General features: G+C 43.9%; 1 protein-coding gene across 1 annotated transcript in view; it reads left to right on the top strand.

Moving 5' to 3' along the window:
• TTC7A (tetratricopeptide repeat domain 7A) overlaps nt 1-27,283 on the top strand; it is a 544,118-nt gene that overhangs the window by 19,898 nt on the left and 496,937 nt on the right. The window contains exons 2-3 of the mRNA XM_077485633.1: nt 1,942-2,105; nt 4,468-4,636. Of these exons, the coding sequence (XP_077341759.1) occupies nt 1,942-2,105; nt 4,468-4,636 (333 nt within the window). The remainder of the gene's footprint in view (nt 1-1,941; nt 2,106-4,467; nt 4,637-27,283) is intronic.

Genomic DNA, 27,283 nt, shown 5'->3' with positions numbered 1-27,283 from the left:
GCAGACAGGATACGGCTGCCATCATGATGCACAGAGTGCAATATACTTGTAAGGTCAACCTACTAAGTTTTATTTCAGTGGAGGAGGAAAGGGAAGCTGGGGGGGGGGGGGGAGAGCAACATTTGATTACAACTGATTCTGTCCAATCAGCTGAGAGCATGAGTGTGCAGGGGGCGCATCGAAGTGTTGGAGACAAAGGGCAATAGTCCTGATCTTCATCCTGCAGAGGGGATCCTTTTGGGATGCCACTAATATATATTAAATAGGAAGACCTAAATAATACTATATTACCAAAATGATTGGGAAGCCTGTCTTTAGAGGCACATGAGCTTTAATGGCACCCCAGTCTTAGTCCGTAGGGTTCAATATTGAGTTGGTCCTCCCTTTGAAGCTATAACAGCTTCAATTCTTCTGGGAAGGCTGTCCACAATGTTTAGGAGTGTGTCTATGGGAATGTTTGGCCATTCTTCCAGAAGAGCATTTGGAGGTCAGGCACTGATGTGGACAAGAAGGCCTGGCTCACAGTCTCCGCTCTAATTTTATCCCAAAGGTGTTCTATCGGGTTGAGGTCAGAACTCTCTGCAGGCCAGTCATGTTCCTCCACCCCAAACTCGGTCATCCATGTCTTTATGGACCTTGTTCGTGCAGGAAGGGGCCATCCCCAAACTGTTCCCAGTTGGGATCATGAAATTGTCCAAAATGTCTTGGTATGCTGACACCATAAGGCCGCGTACACACGGGCGGACTGTCTGGCCAACTAAGTCCGTCAGACAATCCGACAGACAGTCCGTCCTACTTTTGAATGAACGGACTTGACCACACACGACGAACAGACAGTCCGCTGAAAGCTTGCGCGATGACGTGTACAGCACGTACGACGGGACTAGAAATACGACGTCCAATACACAGCAATGCAACTTTCGGCCGTGTAAATCCTGTCTGAGCATGCGCCATACTTAGTCCGTCCAACTTGCCTACACACGAGCGGACTGTCCGCTGAAACCAAAGTTGGACGGACAATATTACGGAAATTCCGAAAGACTTAGTCCGCCAGACTGTCCGCTGAAAAAGTCAGCTGAAGCCCACACACGAGCGGATTGTCCGCTGAAACACGTTTCAGCGGACCAAGTCCGTCAGACAGTCCGCCCGTGTGTACGCGGCCTAAGAGTTCTCTTCACTGGAACTAAGGGGCCAAGCCCAACCCCTGAAGGACAACCCCACACCATAATCCTCCTTCCACCAAATGATTTGGACCAGTGCACAAAGCAAGGTCCATAAAGACATGGATGAGAGAGTTTGGGGTGGAGGAACTTGACTGGCCTGCGTAGAGTCCTGACCTCAACCTGATAGAACACCCTTGACATGAATTAGAGCGGAGACTGCAAGCCAGGCCTTCTCGTCCAATAATATTCTTCTGGAAGAATGGTCAAACATTCCCATAGACACACTCCTAAACCTTGTGGACAGCCTTCCCAGAAGAATTGAAACTGTTATAGCTGCAAAGGGTGGGCCAACTCAAAAATTACATCTTTAAAAAAAAGTGTGGGCCAACTCAATATTGAACCCTACGGACTAAGACAGAGATGCTATTAAAGTTCATGTGCGTGCAAAGGCAGGTGTCCCAATACTTTTGACAATATAGTGTAGGTGACAACCATACACATAATGTTCCATAGTCATGCAGAGCAGTTTAGGTGACACATTCACCAGGAACATTTTCCCGGGACCTCGGCAATAAACGGCAATAAACGGAAGTGATTATTTACAGATTAACAGCCCTGAGCACCTCTCCGACATTCTCATTTACACAAAAGGCTTCCTGCACTTTTTTGGTCCTCTGCCTGTTGAACATTTGTCTGGCCATTTAGTAGAAGGGATGAGATCCTCCTTTATATGGGAATTCAGTGCTAAGTGACATGTGCCTTAACCCCTGCCTTCCAGATGACTTCACAAACCTGCTGCTGGCCGAGGCCCTGCTGGAGATCTGTTTAAAGGAGAACGTTGCCAAACTCAAAGACTCCATTCCATTAATGGAAAGCAACGAGCCAAAACTGCATCAAGCCAAGAACTATCTGAGCGCTATTCTAAACAGAGGCAAATTACCAGTAAGTGACAGATGGGAACCTTCTCTGCTTTGATATCACAATCGACGCGTCCTTCTCCCATCCCTGATATGTAGCATTGTGTGCACTCCTCTTCATTAGAAGCCAATTCTGGAGAGAGTCGGGGGAATTAAAGTGATACTAAACAGTGTGGGGTTGATTTACTAAAGGCAAATAGACTGTGCACTTTGCAAAGTGCAGTTGCTCCAGAGCTTATTAAATGAGCAGAAGCTCTGCTGACTTCCATCATCCAATCAGGTGCAAGCAAAAATGCATTTAAAAAAAAAAAAAATTTTCCTTGCACATGATTGGGTACTAAATAGGTTTGGTCCGACTATAGAAAAAAAACCCATTTAAATTGGCACCACATTCCAAAATTGAAAAATAAGATAGAGAGGATAAGGAAAATAGGGTGCTATTAAATATAAATTCCAATGAGAAGGTAGCAAGGTTTTTTTTATATAATATTTATTAAAGTCAAGGTTAAAAGATAATTTATACATAAAACATGCAGTGGTCTACATATATGGTGGTCTTTGAGGTCAATGTTCTCTTTCAATCTACTTTTGACCTCAAAGACCACCATATATGTAGATATATAGTTATATACATATATGTGTGTGTATATGTGTATATATATATATATATATATATATATATATATATATATATATATATATATATATATACATATATATATATATATGTGTGTGTGTGTATTATATATAATATATTATATTCAATAACACTGTTAAAATCCCTATTTTCCTTATCCTCTATATCTTATGATTGGGTACTCTTTGCAAAGTGAAGCTTCTTATTTACTAATCTCTGGAGCAACTGCACTTTGTAAAATGCACAGTCTATTTGCCTTTAGTAAATCAACCCCACACTGTTTAATTTACATTTACTAAAGGCAAAAAGACTGCACTAGTGTCTCACCTTCCCCATCAAGCTACACCCACTAGGACGTCACTGTTTGCTAAGAGGTTTCCAGCTGTGAAGCCAATAGCATGCTTAAAGAGGAAGTAAACCCTGATGAGTTTACTTCCTATTTCATTCCCTGCAAAGGTAAAGCATTATGGACTACTATGCATCGCATAGTAGTCCATTATATGTCACTTACCTGACACAGGAGCCAGCGAAGTCACCGCTGTCCCCTGTAGTTCAGAGCGTCCATCTTCTCGGTGGGTCTCGCTGCTCCGCTGCTGTCATTCGGCGAAGCCGCAGTGATGTCACTCCCGCGCATGCGCACGGGAGCCGCCACTCGAGGCATATCGCCGTTGACCATGGCGCGCTCAGTGTCGCCTGCGCTCCACTGTCTACAGCACATGCATAATAACATCACTTCTGCCCATGCACAGGAATTCAGTCGTCCGAGCACACAGGCACTGTGCCAGGATAAGATGTAAACTGAGCTGCGCATGCACAGCTCAGTGAACATTTTAAAGAAGACTGCAAGCAGGCGGGTAGGTTTATTTTATTGCAGAAGAAATATTGCATGGAAGGAAGTCGTACTACAGCAGATAAAAAAAAAGAATTTCTGAGATTGGAAAAAGGCTGAGAACAATAGAAAGTTAAGAAGACTATAGATGGTTGAGTTTTTTTCTATTTCAGCCTTTGGGATGAACGGGAAAAAACTGAAGCGATTATCCCATCCGCACATTCCAGCCGGATGGGGGAATCCTCATTGAATTCTGACAGCGGAGGAGTCAGCTGGACCCCTCTTCAGTTTACACTGATCAGTGCGGCAGCCTATTGGATCCGTGTATTCCAAACAGCAGAGGAGTCCAGTGCTGAGTGAACTAAAGTTTTATAACAAGCCGATCCTTGAGAAGTCGATCAATAGATCAACTTCTCATAAATGGGAACGGCCTGATGTGATTTGAAATGTGATTGGTTTCTGCTCAACTGGTTGAGTTTTGATCCATGTATGGCCAGCTTTAGTTAGGAATATATGCTTAAAGAGGAACTAAACCCTCTTATCCTTTACAGCCAAGGAAGCTGCCCTTTTAGCCTCTGTTTGATCTGCCAGTTGCCATAGTGCTGCACATGTGATCAGTTATGACACCAGCCATTTGATAGTTTGACGGTTCAGTGAAGAGCACAAGCAACTGTTACAGTTCTCATTCACAGCATGCCTTGAATGTAACTGTTTTGGAAAACTGTTAAATCAATGGGTTTAGTTCCGCTTTCAATAGGATTTGTTTTTCCAAACTAGAGTTTAGTGTCACTTTAGGACCTAAAACCTTGGGTGGCTGTGCCGAGCCTATGTAGACATTTCAGTGCCCGGTTCCTATTTTTCCTGAATTGTGACATTTAATCGTCCATAATTATTATTATACATGATTGTTTCTTTCCACAGCCGCATTTGCTAACAGAAGCTCTGCTGATTCTGGGAAAGCTGCATTTTGTTGAGGGATCATATCGGGACGCTATAAGTATGTACGCCCGCGCTGGGTTCGAAAACATGTCATTGGACGATGAGCCTCTGTATAAGTTGCGCCTATTTACCGAAGCTTTCCTTATAAAAGGTAAAAGATAATGAAATGTGTTATTGTTCTTATTATTGGTTGATCTAATGGGGTTGATTTACTAAAGGCAAATAGACTTTTGCCTATTTTAAGCCCTACCCCCCACTTTGCAAGGTGCATTTACACTCTGCAAGGGCAGTTGCTCCAGAGCTTAGTAAATAAGGTAAAGCTTCACTTTGCAGAGAATACCCAATCACGTGCAAGGAAAATAAAAAATAAAACAGCATTTTTGCTAGCATGTGATTGGATGATGAAAGTCAGCAGAGCTTCTGCTCATTTACTAAGCTTTGGAGCAACTGCTCCATAATGTTCACATATACATACAAGAGTGGGAATCATAACACTTCCTTAGAGGCAATTTATAGTTGTGTTGTGCATGTTTCCTTCCTTTAGTTATTATGGCCTGGACAAAAACAATAATTAATAAATATAATAAAAATATATTTTTTCATTACGTAAATTTGAAATACTGATAATATTCCAGCCAGTAGAGGGAGTTCCAGGCTCCTTTTCACATCAATTGCACGTGCAGAAGAAAAGCTCTTGTTTACAGAGCTCAGTAGCTCAATCTGAATGAGACCAAGGGATTACAGAGCTCTTTGCAGTTGAAGATTTCAGTCAGGCAAATCTCAGTCTCAAAGCCAGTTTCACACGGCTTGAATAGGAGCAGTGTGAACAGCAAGCTTTGACAAACCATTTGCAGAGCTTTCATCAAGCTTTCCTGAAGTTTTTTTAACCACTTCCAACCCGGCCACTGCATATGTACGGCCGGGTGGGCGCTCTCTCCTTCAGGAAACTACCTCAGGAGGAGGGGGATCACGCGCATGTCCGCGCAGCGCCGCGATCCCAATGTGCTCATGTCACACTTAGATCGTCAGGAGGGCTCTGTGATTGGCCCTCCTGATCACATGATGACCGTGTCCAATCATGGTCGTCATGTGATGTAAACAAACAACCAGTTGCTAGGCGATCAGCTCTCCTCTCCTCACACGGAAGTTGTCGGTGAGGAGAGGAGAGCGGATCTCTGCAGTTGGCTGATGATCAGTGAGTATGAGCTGTTTTTTTACAGCTTTTTACTAACTGATCACCAGTCTAGTGTCCCCACAGTGTAAAACACACATGTCCCCACAATGTAAAATACACAGTGAACACAAGTAAACACACATGTCCCCACATAGTAAGGATCCCCGAAACACATGTCCCCCAGAGAAAAGAAGATTCCCAGCTAAGAAAATTCTTTTCTGTAGCAACATGAGGTGAAATTGAAGGCTTGGTCGGCTGAATTTCGAAAATCAATGGTGGCACCATCGGATCACAAAAAAAACGAATTTTCTGATTTTGAAAAGAAATGTATGGCCTGCATTATTACATTTCTCGCACGATTCTCCTATCATTGACTAGAATATCGTTGGCTTTTCCAAAAATGTCCGATTCCTCAAATTTGATTTGCGCACGAAAATCGGCTGTTTCTGCAGCCCACTAATGGTGCAAAATTCATATCCGAAAATTCTTAGATACGATTTTCGAAAGAAAATTCTTTTGAAATTCGAACCGTGTATGGCCGGCATTGGAGCTCTTTCACACTGAAAGCGCCCGGGCGTTGGTGATAAAGCAGCGCTTTTTTTAGTGCCGCTTTAGCATAGTTTTAGTGGCACTATTCGCCCGCTAGCGGCTGAAAACGGGTTAAATCTGCTCGCAAAATGCTGCGCATTAAGAGCGGTATATTCACCGATTCTATGGCGCTGCAAAGAAGCTGCTTGCAGGACTTTTTGTGGCGCCCTGCCAGAGCAGCGCCCCAGTGTGAAAGCACTCTGGCTTTCACACTGGGATTGCAGCTGAGGCTTTTTACAGGCGCTATTTTTAGCGCTAAAGCGCCTGAAAAAACGCTTCCATTGTGAAAGGGGTCTCATAGTTCCATAATTGTTTTTTTTCAGTTATGTCCTTAAAAATAAAAATGTTTTTGTTATAAATAGCTTTTTATGTTCTCTTTGCTTCTTACTGTTCTGTTACCCTTTAAGGCATAAAACGAATGCAGCCTATGGATGATGAACTGTTACACATACAATTTACTACCTGTTTATCACATGTACAGTTTCTTTTTAAACAAAATTTTGTATTTATACCCCTGAACCTCACTGCTGTAATTGTTTGCATCGTGCAAGAATATCTATAGATATATTAACTCTTACAACATCAAGCGGTGTGGTGTGCTCATAGATCTTATCTGCAGGAAACCAAAGAAAAAAGACATAGAGAGTAGCGTGATGGACGCTGGGACTTGCCTAAATGTCTCGTCCAGGACTTTTCTCCTAAATATTTGTACAGCTGCTGGTGAATCTAAACATATACCATAGGGGCTTTGCATTCAAATTTAAATATGGGTTGTTTATATACAGTGTATATGTATACATATTATATTATATATATATATATATATATATATATATATATATATATATATATATATATATATATATATATATAGTGTATCTCACAAAAGTGAGCACTGAACAAATGACACTTGTCTACAATGTAAATTAGTGAATGTACAGCTTGTATAACAGTGTAAATTTGCTGTCCCCTCAAAATAACTCAACACACAGCTTATTGATGTCTAAACCGCTGGCAACAAAAGTGAGTACACCCCTAAGTGAAAATGTCTAAATTGGGCCCAAAGTGTCAATGTTTTGTGTGGCCACCATTATTTTCCAGCACTGCCTTATTCCTCTTGGGCATGGAGTTCACCAGAGCTTCACAGGTTGCCACTGGAATCCTCTTCCACTCCTCCATGACGACATCACAGAGCTGGTGGATGTTGGAGACCTTGTGCTCCTCCACCTTCTGTTTGAGGATGCCCCACAGATGTTTAATAGGGTTTAGGTCTGGAGACATGCTTGGCCAGTCCACCACCTTTACCCTCAGCTTTTAAGCAAGGCAGTGGTCATCTTGGAGGTGTGTTTGGGGACGTTATGTTGGAATACTGCCTTGTGGCCCAGTCTATACGAAGGGCATTCATGTTGGCATTCATGGTTCCCTCAATGAACTGTAGCTCCCCAGTGCTGGCAGCACTCATGCAGCCCCAGACCATGACACTCCCACCACCATGCTTGACTGTAGGAAAGACACACTTGTCTTTGTACTCCTCACCTGGTTGCCGCCACACACGCTTCACACCATCTGAACCAAATACGTTTATCTTGGTCTCATCAGACCACAGGACATGGCTCCAGTAATCCATGTCCTTAGTCTACTTGTCTTCAGCAAACTGTTTGTGGGCTACTTTAGAAGAGGCTTCCTTCTGGGACGACAGCCATGCAGACCAATTTGATACAGTGTGCGGCGTATGGTCTGAGCACTGATAGGCTGACCCCCCCCCCCCCACCCCTTCAACCTCTGAAGTAATGCTGGCAGCACTCATATTTCTATTTCTCAAAGACAACCTCTGGATATGAGGCTGAGCACGTGCACTCAACTTCTTTGGTCGACCATGCCGAGGCCTGTTCTGAGTATAACCTGCCCTGTTAAACCACAGTATGGTCTTGGCAACCATGCTGAAGCTAAGTTTTATGGTCTTGGCAATCTTCTTATAGCCTAGGCCACCTTTATGTAGAGCAAAAACTCTTTTTTTTTCAGATCCTCAGAGAATTCTTTACCATGAGGTGCCATGTTGAACTTCCGGTGACCAGTATGAGAGAATGAGGGCAATAACACCAAATTTAACACACCTGCTCCCCATTCACACCTGAGACCTTGTAATACTAACGAGTCCCATGACATTGGGGGGGGGTAGAATGGCTAATTGGGCCCAATTTGGAAATTTTTCACTTAGGGGTATACTCACTTTTGTTGCCAGCTGTATATACATTAATGGCAATTTGTTGAGTTATTTTGAGGGGACAGAAAATGTTCGCTGTTATACAAGATGTAGACTCACTACTTTACATTGTAGCAAAGTGTCATTTCTTCAGTGTTGTCACATGAAAAGATATAATAAAATATTTACAAAAATGTGAGGGGTGTACTCACTTTTGTGAGATACTGTGTATATATACAAACACACAATGTGTGTGTGTGCGTGTGTGTGTGTGTATATATATATATATATATATATATAAAAATAAAAGCCTCTCAAAAGCTGCAGGTGCCACTAGTGAGCTTTGTCATAGACTTCTATGGAGGTTATGAGATATTTTGAAGCACCAATAAAGCAACATGGTGTATAATTTTTGAAGCGAACCAAAGCTAGACAAATGCAACATGTGAACGGGACTGTAAACTTACCATTTTATTTAGTAACAGGGGCTTTAATTGACGTTCAGAGCGCTTTAAAAAAGCGCGTCCAATGTCATGTTTTGAAGTGTAAACAAACCCTAACGTTACTTTCACACTGGTACAATTTTGCTGCATTTTTACCTTGTTAAAAAAAAAAGCAAGAAAAACGCTTTAAAAATATTTCCCTTTAAATCCTATTGGGACTCTTCACACCACTTCCGTGTGGGTGCGCTGCATTTTGAAATGTCCTGCATGCTGCATCTCTGGTGCGCTTTTCAAAATTGCACCAAAAATGTAGCTCCCCATTGAAATTAATAGAAACACGTCAAAAAAGGCATAAAAAACGCACCTCGGTTGTGTTTTTGGTGTGTTTTTTAATTTTCAGTCCTAAGGCCATGTTTCACAGGTGCATGCTGGGAATCGGGCACCCTGTAAACACACCGGAAATGCATCAAAGATGCATATGCGTTTTGTAATGCATTCTTTTTTCAATGGAGGTGTGTAAAATCCAAAACTAAACATTATCAGAAACTTATGGCAAGAAACCAGAATATAAGCCAAAAAGTTAGAATTTTTTTTTTGCCAACGTTCTTCTCTTAAAGTTTTTATTTGCATTTTTGCGTGGGGAGTGCAGGAGAGCTAATGGATAGGAGTTGGATTTGTATTATAGGTGAAAGGTTTGCTTGATTTGAACTGTCAATGCTCCCATGTTGTGTAACCTCTATTCTCAGCAAGAAGTGCCCCACCTTTTGCACAACTTAGCTTTTTCCTTACCTTCTGCTCTACAACTATCCTGTTCTGCTTGTTCTGATTGGATGGAATGTGATTCTCTACTGGATATCGCTGTAATCTTCCTCCTTGTCTACTGCTCTCTACTCTCTGCAGCATGCACACCTAGAGACTGCAGCTGGCCTCATCCAATGGTATGTAATGAGGACAACAACTGCATGTTAATGCATGTCTTATCAAAGTGCTAGCTAGTATGTCGCATGCTATGGGTTATGATAGTAATAGTAATAGGTCAGTACACAGCCCAGATAGCAAGCAATTGTGCTGCAAATTTGAAAATGACTTGCTGTGCTATTGGTAGACTTCACAATTTTGTTGCACAATTTCAGCAAGTCCGCATTGCATGACTCCAGATCAACTTTCTTTGCAAACATTGTGCAAGTCTGCTGCAAGTTCTGGTTCAGTTATGTTGTGCAATAGTCATCCCACCACAGGGGTCACTGTGGCTGAATTTTAATGCTGTAGACTTGCAGAGCTCTTGCTGTAGACTCACCACTGCAACTTTGCTCTTGCTAGAGACTCGCCAAGCAAATGTGTTACAAATTGGAAGGGTGTCAACTAGAACTTGTGCTTCAAGTGCTCTGCAAGTGTACAACTCGCCAGTGAAAATGTGCAGCAAGTTAACAGACTTAAGCCCTGTACACACGATCGGGAATTGTGTGATGACAGGCTGTTGGCGGAAAATCCGACCGTTTGTACGCTCTACCAATTGACAAATGTCTGTTGTCGGATTTTTCCGATCGTGTGTACACAAGCTCTTGCTGTAGACTCACCACTGCAACTTTGCTCTTGCTAGAGATTTGCCCTGCAAATTTGCTACAAATTGGAAAAGTGGCAACAAGAACTTGTGCTTCAAGTGCTCTGCAAGTTTACAACTTGCCAGTGAAAATGTGCGGCAAGTTAACAGAAGTACAATTCAACACTGCCACAAATTTGTGACACGTTATTTATCCTTGCTATCTGGGAGCACAAGTGATGAGTTCAATTTGGATCTTAAAGGGGGTACCTAACTGTATCTGAGCACCACAAACTGAAAACTCTATTTAATTCATTTTTAAAATTCAGAGAATATTCACCCATCCATCTATCCATGTCTCCATGCTTTATTTCAGGGGTCAGCAGCCTGTAGATCACGGCCAGGTGACTGGTAGATCGCGATCGGGGCTTGTTGACTCCGCCCCCATCCCAGAGCATCCAACAGAGTGCAATGCAGAGGGGCTGCTTGTAAAGTTGGAGCTGTAGTAGGGAGCAAGAGCCACATAAGCTGATGCCTCCTGTGTAGTGCTGTCTCCTGTCCCATGCGGAGTGATACTGACTGCACTCCACCTCTTATCCCGGCTTGCAGTCTCCAAGGTGATGCCAGCAGCAGGAAATAAGAGATATTCAGATCAGTGGGAATAACACACCGGGCATAATAGTATAGGGCTGCTTTCACACTGAGGTGCTGCGGTTTACCCACATCACGGGCGCAGTGCTGTGTACCTGCAGCTTTCCTGAGGGTTTGCTGCGCTTAGCCATTGACTTCTATTATATCGTTATATTATATCTATTATATCTATTATATATTGTGCACTTCCTGAATGCTGGAGTTTTGGAGCACTTTCAGAAAGTGCATCACACCTGCAGGATCTAATAGAAGTCTATGGCAAAGCGCAGTGGCACCTGTGGTGCTGGTAAAAGCAGCCTTATGGGGGGCTCAGAACAGTAACACACGGTCGGAAATTACGACGGAAAAGGTCCGATTGGATTATATTGTCGGAAAACCCGATCGTGTGTGGGCTCTATCAAGCTTTTTCCATCGGAAATTCTGACGGAAAAAATTTGAGAGCAGGATCTAAAATTTTCCGACCAAAAAAATCTGGTCATTTGTAGAGAATTTCAACGGACAAAGTGCCACGCATGCTCAGATCAAATTACGAGACCAAAGCTATTGGCTACTAGCCTCAACGTAGTCCCGTCGTACGCAATGAATGTCACCACTTTCCGAACGATCTGATTTTCCGACAACTTTGTCCGACCGTGTGTATGCGACACCAGTTTCTGACAAAACCCGTCGGAAAAAATCTGATGGATTTTGTGGTCGGAATGTCCGACTGTGTGTACAAGGCATCAGGGTTCATTTACCGTACATTAGCAGTTTGGGGGGTGGTAAAACCCCTTAGTTCAGACATGTTTTTATCAGCCCCAACCACACCCCCTTTAGCTGCAGTGGCCAGGAGTATTCACATATTGGAGCCGCAGCAGAAGTTATATGCCCTGTCATGGTTGGTGGGTGTAACACCTGCCAAGCATGACCCATTCAAGTGAATGTGGTTATTCTGCAAGTGCCCTGAAACCTTGCACCGTACAGCAAACAAGGGGTTAAAGCAGAGTGGTGTTGCTTTCTGCCCACCTGCTTTAACCCCTTGGACCCCGCAGAAGCATGCAGTAGCAGGGCGCTTGCCTAGTGGCCCCATTTACTTAAATGGGTTGTGATTGCCAGGCGGTAGCACCCACCAAAAGCAACAAGGGGCTTAATCCCTGCTGCAGCATGTGTATACCTTTTGCTGCTGCCTCAGCAGCTAAAGGGGGTAAAGATTGGTGGTGGTAAAACCGCGACTCAACAGCAGGGTTTTACCACCCTCCAACTTTATGTGTGAATGAGCCCTAAGAGTGCCACTGTTGAATGCAACTATGGGCTCATTCACAAGTGCAGCATGCACTGCTGCCTTCCTGAAAAGCGATCCGAATGTGTTTGACAGGTGGTGAGGATGTGATATGTTGCCTCCTTACCACTCAAACACACTTGAATCGCTTTTAATCCATGATTTCTGTGCAATGCACACGATGGGGACACAGTAGTACCGCAATTAGAGGTTTAAATCGGGTGTGAAGAGGCGACACTGTTCCCGGTGATCTTTGATGTCTCCCATATTGTTCAGGTGGATCTCCACCTCTTTAATCACTTAAGTCCCGGACTGGCCAAAGACCAGAGCGTTTCCTGGAATCCATCTGGCCTTAGCTCAGGCATGTAGGCAGAACGATGTGCTTAGCTGAGAAGGCCCATCCTCCCTTGTAATGAAATAGAAAAAAAAAATGCCCATGAATACTCCTGGGATGTATGACATCATTATGGCCTAGGACAGAAACCAGGAAGCAATTGAAGAAATGTAAAAAAAAAACGTTTATATCAAGTTACTATAATATAATAAAGTCCTACCCACTGACACCAATTGTGGGACACTATTTACCCCCCACTGGCCACAGTCCAGCCCCCCTAAAGTCTGAAAGACAGTAAACTGACCCTGCAAAAAAAAAATTCACTTATGCCTTCAAGTGAGGAGTGTTCTGGCAGAAAAAACACCAAAATGTGCCTAAATGCGTGTAAAGGTGTCTAAAAGTACGTAAGCGCTAGACGCATTTACTTATTTGTTTTGCATAGAAACAGCGAGGAATTGTCGGCCAACAAACACAAACGTAGTGACGTGCTAAGTATTTGTTCAACTCTTTAGCGCCACCCTTTGGGCTCCTTCTGCTAATTTCGTGTTAGTAGAAGTTTGAGTGTCGATTTGCGCTTTTCATTTAGTGATTTTTCAGTTCGTTTTTTTGGTTGAATAATAATGATTTGATTTGGTATATTTTTGGATGCATAGAATGCACTTTTTGGTTAAGTTTGCAGATAGCATGTCTAATTGTATTTGTTTTCTTTTTTTAATGCACAATAAAAAAAATTGTGTAGAATAATACTTGGCTATGTTTTTTACTACAAATGACAGTTTGGGAGTAGGCAGGTACATTTAAAAAAAATACAATGTAAAACTGACAAGGGACACCAACATAGTTGTATCTTTGATCTTAAAAACTACAGGATAATGGTGTTGTGGTAACTTGCCCAAATAAAAAAATAAAAATAATAATAATTGATATCACTAGAAAAAAAAGCCTTTGAAAATGTGTTTGCGATATCTCCATCAGTATCACCAGCAAAGCAGCTCCATTATTATCCCATTAACCATTTAAAGCGGGAGTCCGCCGGGACTCCGCGTTTTTTTTTTTTTTCAAAAGCCAGCAGCTACAAATACTGCAGCTGCTGACTTTTAAAATCGTGACACTTACCTGTCCAGCGCGCCCGCGATGTCGGTACCCGAAGCCGAACTCTAGATCGTCTCTCGGGTGCTGCCGCCGCCATCTTGGGTATGGGAATCAGGAAATGGAGCCTTTCGGCTTCATTTCCTGGTTCCCTACTGTGCATGCGCGAATCGCGCTGCGCAATAAGGACGGTCCCCGCTGCCTCTGGGATCTGTGTGTTTCCCAGCAGGCAGCGGGGCACTTGCGGAAAGGGGCGGGCACTTGCGGAAAGGGGCGTAATCTACGCCCCTTTCTGCAGAGAGCTATCCCAGAAGTGGGTGCAGATACCTGTACTGTACAGGTACCTGCACCCCCCTCCCCCCTGAAAGGTGCCAATTGTGGCGCCGGAGGGGGGGAGGGTTCCGATGAGCGGAGGTCCACTTTAGGGTGGACCTCCGCTTTAAGGACCGCCTCACGCCGATATACGTCGGCAGAATGGCACGGCTGGGCACAATCATGTACCGGTACGTGATTATTTAAGTGCCCAGCGGCGCGCTCCCGACCCGATCCTGTGCTCTGTGACCATGGCCGTGGGACCAGCGGACCTGATCGCCGCTGGTGTCCCGCGATCGGGTCAGAGAGCTGAAGAACGAGAAATCTGTGTAAACAAACCTCTCCCCGTGCTTCCCTGTGTGGCTGTCACAGATCGTCTCTTCCCTTTTTATAGGGAAGGACGATCAGTGACATCACAAGCCAGACCACGCCTCCCTACAATAAAAAAAAACACATAACGTCACACATAACCCCTACACTGCCCCCTAGTGGTTAACTCCTTCACTGCCAGTGTCATTTACACAGGAATCAGTGCATTTAAATAGCACTGATTGCTGTATAAATGACAATGGTCCCAAACGTGTGTCAAAAATGTCCGATGTGTCTGCCATAATGTCGCAGTCACAATAAAAATCGCTGATCGCTGCCATTACTAGTAAAAAAAAAAATTAATAAAAATGCTATAAAACTATTCCCTATTTTGTAAACGCTATAACCTTTGCGCAAACCAATCAATAATCGCTAATTGCGATTTTTTTTTTTTTACCAAAAATATGTAGAAGAATAGGTATCGGCCTAAACTGAGGAAAAAAAATGTTTTTTTATATATTTTTGGGGGATATTTATTATAGCAAAAAGTAAAAAATATTGAATTTTTTTTCAAAATTGTCGCTCTATTTTTGTTTATAGCGCAAAAAATAAAAAACGCAGAGGTGATCAAGTACCACCAAAAGAAAGCTCTATTTGTGGGAAAAATGGACGCCAATTTTGTTTGGGAGCCACGTCGCACGACCGCGCAATTGTCAGTTAAAGCGACACAGTGCCGAATCGCAAAAAGGGGCCTGGTCCTTTGGCTGCAAATTGGTCCGGGGCTTAAGTGGTTAAATAAGAAGAGAATTGTGCGCTGCATTTCCAGATTTCATAATTTGCCACATCACAAATTACGAGCTCTAGTTTACAAGACCGACCACTTCTGGCTCGTCCTTGCTTCTGAGCATGCGTGTTTGTACTTTGGACTTTTGTCCGACGGACTTGTGTACACGCGATCGGAAAATCCGACAATTAGACATTTGTCCGCGGAAAATTTTAAAACCTGCCATCCAACATTTGTTAACAGAAAATCCGACAACAATTGTCCGATGTAGTGTACAAACGGTCAGATTTTCTGCCAACTGCCTGTCATCACGCGATTACCGTTGGAAAATCCGATCGTGTGTATGGGGCTTAAGTCTGTTAACTTGCTGCACATTTCCACTGGCAAGTTGTACACTTGCAGAGCACATGAAGCACAAGTTCTAGTTGACACTTTTCCAATTTGTAGCAAATTTGCAGGGCAAATCTCTAGCAAGAGCAAAGTTGCAGTGGTGAGTCTACAGCAAGAGCTCTGCAAGTCTACAGCATGAAAATTCAGCCACAGTGCCCCCTGTGGTGGGGATGACTATTGCACAACATATCTGAACCAGAACTTGCAGCAGACTTGCACAATGTTTGCAAAGAAAGTTGATCCGGAGTCGTGCAATGCAGACTTGCTGCAATTGTGCAGCAAACTTGGCAAGTCTAGCAATAGCTTAGCAAGTCATTTTCAAACTTGCAGCACAATTGCTTGCTATCCGGGTAGCGCTTGAGTGTTTATTTATTTCAGTGTCCAGAATGAATATATATTCTGGTCAATGAATTGAATGAACACCCAAGTGCTTGACGTGACTAAACGTGTTTGCAAAAAATGCGGCTTGGGCACATTTTTGAAGTCGCTTTTTTCCTGCCAGGAAAAAAAAGCATTTAGAAGAGCCCCAGCGTGCATGAGGCCTAAATCAGAGAAGGGACAGGTAGGAATCTGCAACAGAGTTTGATAAAATCTCTGCAATGTACACAGATCACCCAGAGGGTTTTTTTATTCAACAAAAAACATGTATCAGGGATAAACAAAGGGAAATACGTCATTTTTATTTGGAGTAAATATTGGCACCTTTTCAGAGTTTTATGTGTTGTTGTGCCAGTCAGGCTGAATCAGTTTAAAAGTGATTTGCAACAGTTTCTAATAATCTCTGATGGCGTTCTGCAAAATAATGAAGCAAACGCAGCAAGTTAAAAATTGTTCTAAAATGTACGCTGTGACCACAGTGGTGTAAATTCTGTAGTGAGGAGGGGCGGACAGCGAGGAACTAGATTTGTATGGATGGGGCATCACTGTCATGCAACAAACTAATAAATTGTCATACGCTTTTATTTTTATTTCTTTTTTTTTCATTTTTTTTTGTATTTTATTTATTTATTTTGTTTTAATTGATACTAGGTTATTGGGGAGCGCTGCGCCATTTTTGCACAGACTTTTATTTGTTTGCTGCAAAAAAAGAAAAAAATTCAGAAGTGTTTAAGTTTGCGTATAGAAATTGCAGCATTTTTCTCAGTGCGCCAATCCTTGGTAACCCCCCTGGTTGTTTCAGTAGATATTGCACAAATTATTTAAAAATTGTGGTGATAATTGCATGATGTATCATGAATCAATTAATCATATTTTTTAAAGTTTGACAGGTTTATACTGCTTAAAGCGAAATTCCACCCAAAAATGGAACTTCCGCTTTAAGGGAAGGTGACCCCCTGACATGCCATATTTGATATGTCATTTTTTTGGATGGGCGTGGATACTCTTTTTAGAGGGTCCCAGCTCCCACTTCCTCCCGGGGCACCGGAAGGGAGATCACCCCCCCCCCCCCCCAGGGGTCTGCAATCATCTGGGACAAGTCACAGGTCTCAGATGATTACCCGGCCAGTCACAGCGCACCAAGCGTCTCGCGCATTCGCAGTGCGTGACCAGCTGTGAAGCCACAGCCGGGTGCCCACAGTGACAATGCCGGCGCCACAGAGAGGAGGGGGAGACGAGCGGGGCTTCGATCCCGCGCATTGCTGGACCCTGGGACAGGTAAGTGTCCGATTATTAAAAGTCAGCAGCTGCAGTATTTGTAGCTATTGACTTTTAATTTTTTTTTTTTTTTTAAGCGGAACTCTGCTTTAAGGCTCGGTTCATACTTGTGCGATGAGGGAGCCCTGCAAATTCACTGCGGGTTCCCGCATTGCACCCGACTCGCAAGGCAGTTTACACTGCCATATGCAAACTGCCGGGAGTGTCAATACATTGTTAATGACATCCCCATTTCAGTTTGCTTTTCGCACTGCGAACTGATAGTTCGGACATGAATCTGATCACAGGGGTGCAAACTGCAACACATACATAGGTATTGTGATGATTCTAAAAAATCTTATATTTTTTTTTTAAATAGCAAACATTTTATACTTCCTTGCTCTTTGTAGTGGTTTTGCACAGAGCAGCCCTGATCCTCTTCTTCTTGGGTTCCTCTTTGGTGCTCCTGCCTCCCCCCCCCTGCTGAATGCCCCCCACAGCAAGCAGCTTACTATGAGGGCACCCGAGCAGAGCCGCTGGCGCACCTGGCTTCTTCCCCTTCTTCCCCATTGCAAGCTACTTGCGATAGGTGTACTGGTGCGTGTCCTGCTCTATACGTCCATAAGACCCATAGAGCTGGGGATCAGCCCCACCCCCCCCACTCTTTCCTCATTGGCTCACTGGCTGTTATTGACAGCAGTGGGAGCCAATGTCTCCTGCTACTGTGTCTCAGCCAATGAGGAGACAGAGACCTATGACTGCCGAGGCTCCCGTGTACATCGCTGGATTGAGAGGGGGCTCAGGTGAGTATTAGGGGAGCTGTGGGGATGGGCTGCTGCACACTGAAGGTTTTTTTACCTTCATGCGTAAAGGTAAAAAAACATTCAGTCTTTACAACCACTTTAAAGTAAAAAATAAACTGTTTTGTGAACCCCCCTCTGCCCCCTTTTAAATACTTGCCAAATCCGTTGCTGTGTCTGAGAGCAGCGGAGCTGCTTCCTCTCTCCCATTCACTGGACTCATTGATAGCAGCTCGTTGATTGGCTCCTGCTGCTGTCATTCCAGTGATGAGGGAGCGGAGCCAGTCCAGACTGTGTGTGTCAATAGACGCACACAGTGCAGCTCGGGATCGAGCCTGCACAAATACCACTCCTAGCAAACAGTTTGCAAGGGGGGTACTCGGAAGCCAGGAACGTGGGCAGGGGACCCAATAAGAGAAGGATAGGGGCTTCTCTGGGCAAAACCAAAATATTCTCAAATACAGGAAATTTGCAAAAAATTGTTGGTTATTAAACTGGTTAAGTTTTGAAAGGCAAAATATATTTTTGCCCTGAAGGGGTTAAAAAGCACTTGTTACTGAGATGAGAGAATTCACTAAATAGTTCCATATTGTTTTTTTTTTTTTTTTTATCTCAAGTAATCCCTCCAAGTGAAAAACTCTGAATTTTTTTCCCTCCCCATCTCTTGTTTTTGTTGATCTGATTCCAGAGGATTTTGTGTCCTTTACTGCGTATATTAAATCCATTTATAACTTTCTCTGGAGCCTATTTACTAAATCTAACATGGTGTGCTTTTATACAGCAAGCTTTTTGCTATCTGATAGATTTTTATAGGTGATATTTTATTTTTATATATTATTTTTTTTTTTTTAGATTATACTACACTTAAAGTGATTGTAAGGCTTTGTTTTTTATTTTTTTTTAAAAAGTCATACTTACCTCCACTGTGCAGTAAGTTTTGCACAGAGTGGCCCCGATCCTCAACTTCTGGGGTCCCCCTGCGGTGCTGGTAGCTTCTCCCCACATCGTATAACCCCCTAGGGGAAGCGTTCCCCTGGGGGGTTACCTTGCGGGCTGCTCCCAAGTCCAGCATTCGGAGTACATAGACACCCGAATGTAGGACTCGGCCCCACCCCCCGGCACCAACGTCATTGGATTTGATTGACAGCTGCGGGAGCTAATGGCTGCACCGCTATGAATCGAGCCAAAACAACAGGCAGAGGGGAAGAGCGAGTCTCCAGCTGAGGAATACAGGACTCAGGTGAGTAAAACGGGAGGGCTGGTCAGTGACAGAAGTTTTTTCACCTTAACCGGTTCCCGACCGGCGCACGCCGATGTACGCTGGCAGAATGGCACGGACAGGCATATTGGCGTACAGGTACGTCCAATCTTTAATGCCGCCCTGCCATCTCGAGCGCAACACTGGAAGCACGCTCGCGTGCCGGTCGGGACCCCGTGAGTCAGGTCGCGGGTCCCGCGGACTCGAACGCCACGGGCATACCCACGATCGTCTCACGGGGCGGCTGAACGAGGAAATGCCTTTTTAAACAGCATTTCCCCGTTCTGCCTAGCAACTAGTGACGCTGATCTCTGCTCCATGTGATTGGAGCAGAGATCAGTGTTCACTAAATGAAAGCCCAACCCCCCCACAGTTAGTAACACACCCCTAGGAACACTTAACCCCTACACTGCCACCCACTGGTTAACCCCCTCACTGCCAGTGTCATTTACACAGGAATCACTGCATTTGTATAGCATTTTATAAATGACAATGGTCCCAAAAATGTGTCAAAAATGTCCGATGTGTCCGCCGTAATGTCGCAGTCACAATAAAAATCACTGATCGCCGCCATTACTAGTAAAAAAAAATTATTAATAAAAATGCCATTAAACTATCCCCTATTTTGTAAACGCTATAACTTTTGCTCAAACCAATCAATAATCGCTTATTGCGATTTTTTTTACCAAAAATATGTAGAAGAATATGTATCGTCCTAAACTGAGGGAAAAAATGTTTTTTTATATATTTTTGGGGGATATTTATTATAACAAAAAGTAAAAAATAATGCATTTTTTTCAAAATTGTCGCTCTATTTTTGTTTATAGTGCAAAAAATAAAAACCGCAGGGGTGATCAAATACCACCAAAAGAAAGTTCTATTTGTGGGAAAAAAAGGACGTAAATTTTGTTTGGGAGCCACATCGCATGACCGCGCAATTGTCAGTTAAAGCGAAGCAGTGCCGAATCGCAAAAAGTGGTCTGGTCTTTGACCAGCAAAATGGTCCGGGGCTGAAGGGATTAATGTATTGGGTGCATTAAGGTGAAAAAAATTGGGGTTTACAACCCCTTTAATTACTTGAGTACCGGCCTTATTAGGCCGTTTTTCAGGTTATCGTGGTGTAATAATTTGACTGATAATTACTCCATCATGCAACACTATACTAAATGCATTTTATATAATTTTGGAGTCATATAGAGCTTTCAAATGCTGGTATTTGAAAAAAAAAAAATCAATATTTTGTACCTTTAGCTATAATAAATATCCAAAAAAAAAATGTCTTCAACAGTGTAGGCCAATATGTATTCTTCTACATATTTTCGGTAAATAAAAATCACAATAAGCGATATTGGTTGGTTTGCACAAAAGTTTAAGCATCTACAAAATAGGGGATATTTTTATGACATTTTTATTATAATTTTTTTTTTTTTTTTTACTAGTAATGGCGGTGATCAGCGATTTTTAGCGGGACTGCAGACAGATCGGACACTTCACTCACCAGCGTTTAATGTTTTTGATCCATTGAAAAAAAAATGTTTTTCTTCAAAAGAAAAAAAAAGCGCTAAAAAACGCTAATGCTAATAAACGCAAAAAAAACCCCGCTATTGCAAAAACGTTGAAAGAAGTTGAAAAACTCACTATATTCTAACGTCCAGTGTGCATAAGGCCCAATCTGCAGATCCTCCCTACTGCTGTGTTTACAAGAATTCATCCTATTCACAACAGAGGAAGTTCTTATTTTGTGAATGGGCTGAATGCTTGTAAACATTACAGTGTTTACACTTGTGATGGCTGCAATTGGTTCACAGTAATCACAAGGTACAGAACCAATCGCCTGCTAGTTATTCTGGAAAGTTAACTCATGCAGCTCCCACCCTCCATTCAGTGCGGCTGTGCCTCCTGCTCTCCAATCTGTAATGTATAGGAGTTAAAGAGGGTTTACCTCCTCTTTCATTCCCTGCAAAGGCAAAGCATAATGGACTACTATGCATCGCATAGTAGTCCATTATGTGTCACTTACCTGACACAGGAGCCAGCGATGTCACCGCTGTCCCCTGTAGTCCGGCACATCAATCTTCTCCTTGGGGTCTCGCAGCTCCGCTGCTGTCATTCGATGATGTCACTCCCGCGCATGCACACGGGAGCCGACACGCGCGGCATCTTCGTCGTTGGTGCATGCGCCGTAGACAGCGGTGCCTGTCTTCGGGCAAATACCTCCTAAACCGTATAGGTTTAGGAGATATTTCTTGGACCTACAGGTAAGCCTTAATCTAGGCTTACCTGTAGGTCAAAGTGTGTTGTAAGGGTTTACTACCAATTTATGGTCCTCCATGCATTACTATCCTGCCTTCCACTCTCTGCTCTGCCTTGAGAATGGCAGCGGCGGAGGCCAGAGTTGAAGAAGTGGCTCCTAAATGGCACAACCATGGATCTAGATGGGACGGTGCCTCGGTCTGGATCCGGGCCTTAGTCCACCATTTACTGATGCCTAGTATACAGTATACATAGTTACATTGCTCCAAGCTGGACCAATATAAGGGAACAGAAAAACATGGCAGAACCTCTGGCAGATATTGTGGCAGAGAAATGCTCATAGTAGCTTATATTACACAAGAGTTTAGGAGAGTTTATGGGCATTTGCTTTTATAAGCATTTTTTATGCAAAACATTCCCCTCTGCTCATAATCCATGTACACTTGGAAACGCAGAACGCTTCTGAACGCCACCTTTAGGTGCATTTATGAGCGTTTAGCATTTTTCTTGCGATGGTCTTTTTTTCTGCCTCTTAAAATATGTTGCTAAATGCCATAATGTGAACGGACACATAGGATAACATTGAGCAGCATTTTTAAGCCCAGTGTGCGTGGACCCCAACTATGTATAAAAATACCATACCCGGAATACTTATTTACCCACTTCCCTACTGGGCACTTTCACCCCTTTCCTGTCCAGGCCAATTTTCAGCTTTCAGCGCTGCCGCACCTTGAATGACAATTGAGCCGTCATGCTGTACCCAAACAAAATATTTTACAATTTTTTGATGCATAGCTTTCTTTTGGTGATATTTAATCACCACTGGGTGATTTTTATTTTTTACTAAACAAATAAAAAAGACCGAAAATTTTGAAAAAAAAAAGTTTTTCTTAGTTTAGTTTATAACATTTTGTAAATTAGTAATTTTTCTCCTTCACTGATGTGCGCTGAGGAGGCTGCACTGATGTGCGATGACGAGGCTGCACTGATGGGCACTGATGAGACTGCACTGATGAGGCACTAATGAGACTGCACTGATGGGCAATGAAAGGCACTGATAAGCGGCACTGATTGGCAGCACTGACAGGCATCACTGGTGGGCACAGATTGTCAGCACCGGTGGGCACTATTGGGGCTGCACTGATAATCAGGATAATGTTGATCAGTGCCCTGATTGTCAGTGTTGATGTCCCCTGTGTGGATTTGCCAGATTTTTGCTCTCCTTTTGTGACGCCCTGTCAGCGTGAGGGGAGGATTGCTGATAGCTGGCAAATCCTGTTCACATCCTTGATCAGCTGTGATTGGACACAGCTGATCACATGGTAAACAGCCTCCATGATTAACTCTTTACCCCCATCTGTGATTAGCTGTGTCTGAGGGTGGCAATGATCACAGATCACAGCCAATGTGTGCTGCAGGAGGTGCACAGGAAGCATGAGCACGGGAGGACATTATATGACGGCCTCCAGAAAAGTGCTGTAGCCGTCATTCGGCTATAGAGTGGTCACGAAGGGTTAAAGTGTTACTAAACCCATAACAGTAAAATCAGTCTGTATGAGCAGTAAAGCATGCTTGTTATACTCACTGTGGAACCTAAGGAGTTAATCCCCTACATTGTGTAAAAAGGCTGTTTGATCCTGTCTTCTCTGATCCTCCCCCTTTTCCATGGTCCCCAATCAATCTGCTGTCCTAGGAGGCCTTCTGCACATGCTCAGTTTAGAGTGTGCTAGAGAGCTTTTTTTTTTTTTTGGAGGGTGCTTGTGATCAGCACAGGGCCAATCAGCACTGTCCATACAGAGGGTCAGGGGTCCTGCAGGCTCATAGGACAGTCAGGGGAGATAGAAAACTCCTCCTGCAAGCTTTAACCAGACACTGATATAGTGAATGCAGGGTCCTGGGTTTAGTAACACTTAAAGTGATTGTGAGGGTTAGTTTTTTTTTTTTCTTTTTTTTTAAATAACAAAAATGTCATACTTACCTCCACTGTGCAGCTCGTTTTGCAGAGAGCGGACCCGAAGCTGCTCTTCTGGGGTCCCCCGACGGCTGTCGTGGCTCCTCCCCACATCAGATAAGCCCCTAGGAGAAGCGCTCTCCTGGGGGATTATCTTGCGAGCACACTCCCAAGTCCAGCATTCAGCGTCCATAGATACAGAATGTAGGTCTCGGCCCCACCCCCCTGCGCCCGCGTCATTGGATTTGATTGACAGCAGCGAGAGCCAATGGCTCCAATCAATAGCCGAGAACCCCTGGGTAGAGAGACAGCGCATCCCAGTGGGTCAAGTTCTAAGGCTCAGGTAAGTAAAAAGAGGGGGGGGGGGGGGCTGGGAGGCCAGTAACTGTCAGGTGTTTTTTCACCTTAATGCATAGGATGATAAGGTGGAAAAAAACGAAGGTTTACAACCCCTTTAAGTTGAAAAGTAAACACAGTCTATCACAAAGGATGAATCCCCTTTAAAAATAATTAGTATCTATTAGACCCCTTTCACACCAGTGCACCGATTGGGTCTGCCTGTCCGTTTTTCAGGTCGAGCCGAGAGGACCACCCATTGTTCTCTACGGGGCAGCGGATACACCTGCCGGCATCTGATCCAGCCCGCTAAAAACAGATGAATGGGGATACGTTTGCCATCTGTCCGGATCGGATAACAATCAGATGGAAATGGACATGCAGTCTATTTCCATCCCACTGCCCCATAGAGGAGAGCGGGCTGTGTCTGTGTGCGCAGTAAAGAGAATAAAGTATTTGATCCCCTGCTGAGTTTGCACATTTACACACCGACAAAGAAATGATCAGTCTATAGTTTTAATGGTAGGTTTATTTTAACAGTCAGAGACAGAATAACAACAAAAATATCCAGAAAAACGCATTTCAAAAAAGTTATAAATTGATTTGCATTTTAATGAGTGAAATAAGTATTTGATCACCTATCAATCAGCATGATTTCTGGCTCCCAGGTGTCTTCTATACAGGTAAAGAGCTGAGATTAGGAGCACTCTCTTAACGAGAGTGCTCCCAATTTCAGCTTGTTATCTGTATAAAAGACACCTGCCCACAGAAACAATCAATCAATCAGATTCCAATCTCTACACCATGGCCAAGACCAAAGAGCTGTCCGAGGATGTCAGCGAAAAGATTGTAGACCTACACAAGGCTGGAATGGGCTACAAAACCATCACCAAGCAGCTTGGTGAGAGGGTGACAACAGTTGGTGTGATTATTCGCAAATGGAAGAAACACAAAACTGTCAGTCTCCCTCGGTCTGGGGCTCCATGCAAGATCTCACCTCGTGGAGTTTCAATGATCATGAGAAAGGTGAGGAATCAGCCCAGAACTACACAGGAGAATCTTGTCAAACATGGAGGTGCAAACATTATGCTTTGGGGGGGGGGGGGTTCTGCTAAGGGGACAGGACAAGTTCACTGCATTAAAGGGACGATGGATGGGGCCATGTACCATCAAACCTTAGGTGTGTACCTTCTTCCCTCAGCCAGGGCATTGAAAATGGGTCGTGGATGGGTATTCCAGCATGACAATGACCCAAAACACACGGCCAAGGCAGCAAAGGAGCTGCTCAAGAATAGGCACATTAAGATACTGGAGTGGTCTAGCCAGTCTCCAGACCTTAATCCCATAGAAAATATGTGGAGGGAGCTGAAGGTTCGAGTTATCAAATGTCAACCCCAAAACCTTAATGGCTTGGAGAGGATCTGCTAAGAGGAGTGGGACAAAATCCCTCCTGAGATGTGGGCAAACCTGGTGGCCAACTACAAGAAACGTCTGACCTCTGTGATTACCAGCAAGGGTTTTGCCACTAAGTACTAAGTCATGTTTTGCAAAAGAGTCAAATACTTATTTCACTCATTAAAATTCAAATCAATTTAAAACTTTTTTGAAATGCATGTTTCTGGATTTTTGTTGTTGTTATTTTGTCTCTGTTTTATATATCTGTAAATCTGATTATAGTAAGGCTCGGTTCACACAGTAGGTGGCGCGACTTGCAGCGCCGCGACCTGCCGCGACCTTAGCGGCGACTTGCAAAACGACTTCTGTATAGAAGTCAACGCAAGTCGCCCGAAGTCGCCGCAAAAGTAGTACAGGAACCTTTTTTCTAAGTCGGAGCGACTTGAGTCGCTCCTATTAGAACGGTTCCGTAGTACAGAACGGGGCGCGACTGTGTGAACCGAGCGTTACACACTGTATTCCTTAAAATGTTTCAAATAAAAATGTATTAAAAGAAAAAATGATTACATCTAGTATGTGAGAGAAATGACCTCTTTCCACCATATTTCAGGAATGAAATACTTGTTTTCCAATTACTTTGAATTAGGCAAATCTCTAAACTCTAGGAACGGCCATTGTGCTCGTGTTTATTCTCTTCTTCCTCCTGAACCAGGTCTATGCAGAACAATGCTTGGAGCAAATATGTCACCTACAAGACTCGTTCTGAATAGAAAGTTCCCCGGAGCAAAAGCCGGTGTTTTCTTTTTGCAGCGTAGATTGTGCAGAATGCAAACGTAGAATACGCGGTATCCTGGCCCGGGGTCAGCAGCTTTTTTCTAGAAAATTAGAACAATGGGTCCTCATAGACAAAAGTGTCTGAAGGGAAAGTGAATTTCCTTTAGAAACTGACAGCCGCAACAATGTATCCTTATCTTTGAAAAATGTTTATACCTGGATTGGTGGGTGTAAGCAGCAGAGACCTACAGTGCTGTGAAAAAGTATTTGCCCCCTTCCTAACTTATTTATTTTTTTGCCACTTAAAGCGGAGCTCCACCCTAAAGTGGAACTTCCACTCATTGGAACCCTCCCCCCCTCCGGCGCCACAATTGGCACCTTTCAGGGGGGAGGGGGGTGCAGATACCTGTATAGTACAGGTATTTGCACCCACTTCCGGCATAGATATCCGCAGAATCTGCGGATATTTACGCCACTTCCTGTGGGTCCCCCGCTGTCTGCTGGGAAACACACAGATCCCAGAGACAGCGGGGACCATCCTTATTGTGCAGCACGACTCGTGCATGCACAGTAGGGAACCGGGAAGTGAAGCCGCAAGGCTCCACTTCCTGATTGCCATACCCACGATGGCGGCGGCAGCACCCGAGAGAGGATCGAGAGATCGGCTTTGGGTGCCGACATCGCGGGCGCGCTTGGCGGGTAAGTGTCCTTATTTTAAAAGTCAGCAGCTGCAGTATTTGTAGCTGCTGACTTAAAAAAAAAAAAAAAACGTCGGAATTCCCGCTTTAAATGATTCAGATCATCAAACTAATTTTAACCACTTGCCGCCCGCCCTATAGGGAATTGACGGTGGCAAAGTGGTCATGACGTGATCAGGATTATGAGCCGTCTGACACCCGGCAACTACGATCTCGGTAAAGAGCCTCCGACGGAGACTCTTTACCACGTGATCAGCCGTGTCCAATCACGGCTGATCACAGTGTAAATGGGAAAAGCCGGTGATCGGCTTTTCCTCACTCGCGTCTGTCAGACGCGAGTAGAGGAGAGCCGATCGGCTGCTCCTCTGACAGGGGGGGTCTGTGCTGATCGATTATCAGCACAGCCCCCCCGAGGATGCCCACACTGGACCACCAGGGACGTTACCAGACCTCCAGGGATGCCCAGAAAAAGGTAATCCTCCCTAGACCACCAGGGATGCCAGTCAGCACAATGGATGCCAATCAGTGCCCATAATGGATGCCAATCAGTGCCCACAATGGGCATCACTGATTGGCATGCATTATTGTTTGGCACTGATTGGCATCCATTAGTACAGTATACC

The sequence above is a fragment of the Lithobates pipiens genome, unplaced genomic scaffold (assembly GCF_037356315.1).
Source record: "Lithobates pipiens isolate NorthernLeopardFrog02 unplaced genomic scaffold, aLitPip1_a1.2 Scaffold_18, whole genome shotgun sequence".
NCBI lineage: Eukaryota > Metazoa > Chordata > Amphibia > Anura > Ranidae > Lithobates > Lithobates pipiens.
The sequence above is the reverse complement of the archived record's forward strand: the minus strand, read 5'-3'. Positions and strand labels throughout refer to the sequence as shown.